The sequence below is a fragment of the Schistocerca americana genome, chromosome 7 (genome assembly GCF_021461395.2).
Source record: "Schistocerca americana isolate TAMUIC-IGC-003095 chromosome 7, iqSchAmer2.1, whole genome shotgun sequence".
Classification (NCBI taxonomy): Eukaryota; Metazoa; Arthropoda; class Insecta; order Orthoptera; family Acrididae; genus Schistocerca; species Schistocerca americana.
In genome coordinates, this window is record NC_060125.1 from 9,157,151 (window position 1) to 9,165,000 (window position 7,850).

At 43.4% G+C, this 7,850-nt stretch overlaps 1 protein-coding gene across 1 annotated transcript in view; it reads left to right on the plus strand.

Annotated features, from left to right (window-relative positions):
* Positions 1 to 2,647: 2,647 nt before the first annotated feature.
* Positions 2,648 to 7,850, plus strand: part of LOC124622215 (molybdenum cofactor biosynthesis protein 1-like) — a 77,562-nt gene continuing 72,359 nt past the window's right edge. The window contains exon 1 of the mRNA XM_047147863.1: positions 2,648 to 2,666. Within this exon, the coding sequence (XP_047003819.1) occupies positions 2,648 to 2,666 (19 nt within the window). The remainder of the gene's footprint in view (positions 2,667 to 7,850) is intronic.

The following is a 7,850-nucleotide window of genomic DNA, read 5'->3' on the forward strand; positions in this document are numbered from 1 at the left end:
GGAACTCTCCAGGCCTTTTCCTTTACCCTTCTTTCTTCCCCTTCAATGCTTCTGTCTGGAGGAGCCACTGGCTCCGAAAGCTTGCCAATAACAACAGTCTATTATGTGTATGTTCTGCTGCCACTTGGTGAGTAGATTTTTTATCTATTCAATTAAATAATTTTATCAATAATTTATTGTTTTTGTTGTTATAGTTACTCTTTATAACCTACTTAAAATACATCACGTACCCTCCTCTCCACAATTCTTCGAACACATAGTTTTGCCTTTTGTAAAAAATCACTGCGTTTCTGTATAACATACTTGGAATCAAAGTGTCCAACATCTATTACAATCATAAACAGAAGAAAGAAAGTCATTGTATTTATTGGCAGTATTACGCAATCAAATATTTTGAAAGAGTTCCAGTGGTATAAATTTACAAAATCTTACAAATAAATATATACGTTTATTCTTTAAATCAATTCTTAGCAATAACATAATAGTATAAATTGCAGAATCAATATAGCCAATTTTAATGTAATGACTGCAATACAAATACAAAATAACAGCGGTAAGTTATAACAAATGAGAGAGAGAGAGAGAGAGAGAGAGGCATTTAGACAATGTTTCATTACAGTGTGAAACTTATTAGAATTAAAATGAAGCCATAGTGAATTATTACATTCCAAAAATAATAATTATTGTGCTCTTTCACCCCAAAATACTACCTTCATTAGGTAATATATACTTTTAATTTCAGAAATTTTTACAACCGCTCTGGACTTCACTGCCTCGATGAATTTATTACATGTGTCAATGAATGAGGGTTGATAACACTGCTTTAGTCATTCAATTGTTCATCATGTGATATTCACAATGTTCTTAATAACTTCTTATGTAAAGTTCTATCATGAAAAAGATAATCTACGTAAGTTTTAAAAGTCGCGAATCTTTAAACAACAACTTGTTAATGGGTATATCAGTATTTTGTATACATTCTAGCATTGCTAGATTTACTTTTAAATTTTAAAGTATATGAGCAGATTGGCAACTTTCCATCCAGAAAATTTGCTGTTGGCAAGACCTCACTACAAAGAAAAATGGTCTTTCCGGAGTCAAATGCTAAAGAATTCATAAATACCAGCAGTGTAAGTGATACAAACAGGTATTAAGCAACGGTCATAAATATCGTTCTGCTAGACGAGAAAAAAAGTAGGTAGATGAAAGAGTAAATTGGGTGCAAGGATTGAACATAAACTCACCCAAATTACAAAGGATCTTTCTTTTTTTTTTTAAAAAAAAAAAAAAAAAAAAGAGGGTCACTGCTCAAGAATTGAGAACTGCCCCCACCCCCCTTTCTTTTACAGGCTTGCTTTCACTTCTCAGATGAGACCATGTCCCCCATATAAGAAGAAAATAGCCAATATGTAAAGAGAATTACACTTAAAGAGTTTTCTAGAATGAGACTTTCACTCTGCAGCATAGCGTGCACTGATATGAAACTTCCTGGCAGATTAAAACTGTGTGCTGGACCAAGGCTCAAACTTGGTGATCGTAACCCCAGACCTGTGTTGCCGTTTTCGGAGGTAAATCTCGTATCTGGAAAGAGGAGATGACAGTTAGGGTACTATGGGCGAGCAGCTGCCATCAATTTTTGATGGTGCAGAACCCACAATAGTGGAACTGCTGCCTAGTCCAAAGGCACCTGTTACCAGTCTTACCCCACAATAGTGTATCGAATCCAGGCGTAATGTTGTAGCTGATAAAAAGTCATATGAGAGATTCCTGTAATCTAGGTGTGACTGCACCAATGCTGCATACAGCCATACCAAACTAGAGTGGACCACACCGCGGTCGGTGTCGCTGAGGCATAGAAGAGCATTCAGGTGCGACCTACATGTCTGCTTTAGTTGACAAAGACGGGGAAGCCATGTCAACTAGGCATCAAAGACCGGTCCTAAAAAACACAATGACAGAAATGCATAACGTAAGTCATGGCAGCCAAAAAATGAATGCTATGAGTGAAAGCCCAGGATTGTGCTTGGTGTATTGCTCCCTGCATTCTGCCTCCAGCAATAGCCGTCGCGGACGAACAGAAAGGATGGGGACACCATATGTCATGCAGCTGCCGCCAGATCATTGCTAGCCACAAAAAGGAGAGCGACACTCAAAACAGAACCTTGTGCAAGCCCCTTCTCCTGCAGGTGGGGATGCTACAGGAGGCACCAACCTGTACCCAAAAACTGAGACATGGAAGAAAGTTCTGGATAAAAATCAGGAGTGGGCCATGGAGGCCCCACTCCTTTAAGGTGGCAAGGACGTTATGGCACCATGTGGTATCATAGGATATATACGCAGATCAATGAAAACTGCAACAAGGAACTGATGCTGAGCAAAAGCTGTTCAGATAGCACACTTCAAGTGGACTAAATTATCTTCAGTAGAGCGCCCTTGGCGAAAAGCACCCTGGATCGAAGCCAAAAGATCCGGGGATTCAAGGACACAATACAGCCTTCGACTAACCATGTGTTCAAGTAACTTGCAGGACACTGAGTAAACAGTCTGGACGACAGCTGTCCGTTTGAAGAAGCAATTTATCTGATTTCAAAATTGGAATAATGGCATTTTCTCGCTACTGGGAAGAGAATTCTGCATTGCACCAGGGATGGTTAAAGCAAGGCCAGGTACACTGATGGAAAAATTTGCAACACCAAAAAATAATTAATGTAGAGTAATGAAATACCAGGAATATATTTGTTGAGACAACGTATGTAAAGTGATTAATGTTGCAGGATCAGAGATCAATGTAAGTGTGAGATAAGCCACAGCAAATGTAAAAGTAAATGCTGGTACGCTGATGTACACGTGTCATGTGTCAGTTTATGGGATGGAGTTCCATGCCTGTTGCACTTGGTTGGCCAATATAAGGACAGTTAATGATGTTTGTGGATGCGTTGAAGCTGTCATCAGATAATGTCCAATATGTGCTCGATTGGAGGTAGAGCTGGTTATCAAGGAAGCCAAGGCAATATGTTGACACACTATAGCAAGTTGGCTTACAACAGCAGTATGTGAGCAAGTGTTATCCTGTAGGAAAACACCTCCTGTAATGCTGTTTGTGAATGGCAGCACAACAGGTCAAATAACCAGACGGACATACAAATTTGCATTCAGCATTCGTGGGATTCATACAGACAGTTTTGTCAGTGGAAAAGTGAAAGCCATTGTCGATGCTCCAGGAGTAAAGACAATAAAGACATTGCTGAAGATGCCACTAAGTGAGACAGGTTCATAGAGAACTGCAATAGAAGGCAAAATCGTTAAAAAAAAGGGAGCTGGAGATGCCCAGTGGGAGACAGGCCATTATAGGGTTCATGGTGATAGCAAAGAGAATGACACTCAGAATGGAACCCTGAGACACGCCATTTTCCTGGATAAAGGTGTCCGACAAGGCAGACCCTTCATGCACCTCGAAAACTCGGTCTTTTAAAAATGTCTGAAGGAAACAGGGTAGGTGGCCACGGAAGCCCCACATGTGAAGAGTATGGAGGGTACTAGCTCTCTAGCAGGTGTCATAGGCCTTCTCCAAATCGAAAAACACGGCGACAGTCTGGGATTTCTGCAGAAAACCATTCATGACATGGGTGGGCAAAATAATGAGACGGTCAACTGCAGAATGCCGTGTTGAAAGCCACACTGTGCATTCATCAAAAATTGTGAGACTCGAGCCACCATATCATCCGGGCATGAATCGTATGTCCCATCACCTTGCGAACACACTGGTAAGAGAGATGGAGTGGTAGCTAGAAGGAAGAGTGTGTGTGTGTGTGTGTGTGTGTGTGTGTGTGTGTGTGTGTGTGTGTGTGTTAGAGAGAGAGAGAGAGAGAGAGAGAGAGAGAGAGAGAGAGAGAGAGAGCTAATTTCGGCAAGAGCTGGATTTCCATCAATAAACTGAGTTGAAGTCTGCCGTTGGTAGCAGTCACCCCCTGCAGTAGTAGCCCTCGGGTGGCCTGAGCAAGGTATGTCACCGACAGTTCCTATCTCTCTGTATCTCCTCCATGTCTGAACAACATTGCCACGGTTCACTCCACGATGCCTGGACACTACCCTTGCAGAGAGCCCTTCTTGGCACAAAGTAATAATGCAGATGCAATCGAACTGCAGTATTGGTCATCTAGACATTGTTGAACTACAGACAACATGCCCTGGATTCCCCTTGTCGACAGCAGAAGAAAGCCGACACTTCTGTAGGACCTCATGGAGCAGGATCCTCTTGCCTCTGTGCCCTGTAGCAGCGAATTTTTGCAGACTGGCACTCGGCAGCTGCCGAGGTGACACCCCTTTGTATTGTCCTCATCGTGACTGTCCTCCAATGCAACTTTTGCAGCCTTTGATCCAACAAAGAGGATTTATAACTGCTTTTAGAATCGCAGCTTCTACTTGTACTCTGCCTTCAGGAAACAAAATTGCATCCTCACGACTGCTTTGAGCTTTCGCATTTCTTCCTGGTCTGTTTTGACCTTCTGTTCGAGGTTGGCATTCTGTCTCATGGGGAAGTCATGCTGCTCATATGGGATGACATTCATAGTCAACCCATCCATCTCCCTGACTACCAGTCATCAAGCTGTTGCAGTTTGTCTTTTCCTTCCTCACTTGAGCTTTTCCCTTTCTACCATTTACATCCCACCGTCATTCGATGTCACCAGGTTCGATTTCCTCCAGCTTATTGGACAGCTTCCTTGCCGATTTCTGCTGCTTGGGGACTTTAATGCACACCATCCCATTTGGGGCTCTTCCAGAACCTATCCGAGAGGTGCCCTCTTCACTGCCATTCTTAATCAACTTAACCTTTTCTTCTTTAACACAGAAGCACCCATGTTGCTTTCAGACTCGTCACACACCTATTCCCATTTGGACCTTTCCTTCTTCACTGCCCGTCCTGCACATCATCTTGAACGGTCCGTTCTTTCTGACACCTACTCGAGCGACCATTTCCTGTGTGCTATCCATTTGCTGACTCCTACCCCACCTCCGTGCACATCGAAATGGCAGCTCACTAAGGCTGACTGGAGACTTTACTCCTCCCTGGCGACCTTCAACGAACACGATTTCCGCAGTTGTCATGACCAGGTGGAATTTCTTACAAACATTATCCTTACCATCGCAGAGCATTCCATTCCTCACACTTCCTCTTTACCATGCTGTGTCCCAGTCCTTTGGTGGACTGAAGCCTGCAGCGATGCAATTCGCATTCTTCGGGATAACCAAAAAGGTAGCTGAACTTCATTCACTAGTTCTTTTAACAGTTTCACCCCCCTTCTACCATCGTGTGCACCAACCTCCGACGGTTCTCTGGAAACAAGATCCATTCCCCAATTTTCGGCCTGACAGTAGCAGACAATATCATCGTGTACCCTATTGCTATCTCCAACACCTTGGGTCGCCATTTTGCAGAAATTTTGAGCTCCTCCCACTATCGTCCCGCCTACCTCTATTGGAAATGAGCAGAGAAGACTCGGGCAATACCCTTCTCTTCTCAGAATCGTGAGTGTTACTGTGCTGCCTTTACTATGAGGAAGCTAGATCACGCTCTCACTTCATCTCAATCCTCCGCCCTGGACCAGACACTGTTAACTTTCAAATGTTGCAGCACCTTTCTCTTGTGGGCAAGCACTTTTTGCTTAATACGTACAACCGGACCTGGGCAGAGGGCATGTTTTCCAGCCACTGTCGTGAAGCAACTGTCATACCCACACCTAAGCCCAGTAAGGACAAACAACTTCCTTCTGGCTATCACCCAATTTGTTTACCCACGGCATGAATGGTTTTCTGTGGAAATCCCAGACTGGCTGTGTTTTTCAATTTGGAGAAAGCCTACGACATTTGTTGGAGGACTAGTATCGTTTGTACTCTCTACACATGGGACCAACTGCCCCATCTCCTTGAGGAACTTTTAAAAGACGAGTTTTCGAAGTACGTATGGGGTCTGCCTCCTCAGACACCTTTATCAAGGAAAATGGTGTACCTCATGGTTCTGTCCTGAGTGTCGTCGTCTTTGCTGTCGCCATTAACACTACAATGGCCTGTCTCCTGCTGGGCATCTCCGGCTCTCTTTTTGTTGATAATTTTGCTATCTACTGCTGCTCTCCATGAACCTGTCTCATTGAGTGGTGTCTTCAGCAATGTCTCGATCATCTTTACTCACGGAGCATCGACAGTGGCTTTCATTTTTCTACTGACAAAAACATTTGTATGAATTTCTGGCAGCACAGCTGGTTTCTCCCACCATTTCTACATCTTGGGCCTGTTGCTCCTCCATTCATTGAAACTACAAAATTCCTGAGGCTCCTGCTTTATACAAAACTATCTTGGTCCTCCCACTTCATGCTCCCTGCAGCTTTTTCGATGGGTGTGAACCCTTCACCATCTTGGCTTCGTGCGGCAGTCCATCTTCACCTTGACCTTCATTCACTTTCTAAAGACACTGCACCAGGCTAGGTCTATTGCCTTCAGTTTCACGACCTATGCATGGAATTTTGCAATAGTATATTTGTGTACACTGATGGCTCTTTGACTGACCGTGGGGTCGGGTGTGCCTTCAACGTCAACCAACATTTTTTGGTACTGACTTCTGGCACATTGCTCAGTATTTACAGCAGAGCTCTTCACCCTGTATCAGATCATCGAGTACATCTGCTGACATACTCTTTTCACTGTGTCACTGCTCAGACTCTCTCAGCACCCTTCAAAGCCTCTGTGCACTGTAGACTGTCCATCCCTTAATGAACCGGTTCCAGGAAAGCTTCCACTTGCTCACTTTTTATGGAGCCACTGTGATGTTTATGTGGGTTCCAGGTCATATCGGTCCAAGAGGTTGCTGACACTGCTGCCAAAGCTGCATTCCTCGTACTTCAGCCCAATAATTCTTGCATTCCCTCTGATGATCTCTTGTAGCTTTCTGTCAGGAGGTGGTGTCACTTTGGCATCGCCACTGGTCCTCCATTCATAGGAATAAGCTCTTGGTTATTAAGCCTCTCCCAGTGGCTTGGACAACCTCCTCTCAGTCCTCCTGCGGCAAGGAGGTCATTTTAACTAGGTTGCATATTGGGCACTGCCTTTTTAGCCATCACCATTTGTTAAGTGGTGCTCCCCCACTACTTTGTGCACATTGCACCCAACTTTTAACTGTCTGCCGTTTCCTGAGGGGATGCCCTTTTTTTTTACCGTTTACATTCCCGTTTGGGTTTGCCACCTGAGTTATTGGCCGTTTTAGTGAACAATGCGTGGGCTGTCGACCGTGTTTTACTTTTTATCAGTTGTAGCAATATGGTGAAGGCCATTTAATTTTTAGTTCTGGGCCTCAATTTCCCTATTGCGTAGTTCGTAGACCTTTCTCCACGTACCTGTTTATAGCTGTCCTCTCTTCTGTCATTAAACGTTGACATGTAATCATTTTTAACTCCTCTCTTTATCTTTGTGTTTCACAGTTTTGGCATGGACACATATGACCCTAGTTGTTTTTGCGCCCTAAAACAAAATGGGGGAGAAATACGAAGCCCTTACATTCTTTTGTCAACTTATGTCCTTACCTCCCCTTGAGACCTCAAAATTTGTCGGGGAAAAATTCTAAAATGTGTCTGTGGAATCAGAGAAATATCAGGGAATTTCACTTGGAGAAACTTGCGGCAACCCTGATTTCAGGTTTTTATATATGGAAATTATTTTTGCTTCTAGTATTGCAGTTCTGAATTGCTGAGTTCATCTTAAACTAACTCTTGTTATTAATCACAGATACCATTAGGGAATATAACTTCTACAGGCATGTAAGTGTGAGAATCCATGGGTCCCTGAAGAAGCTTTTTCAAGAT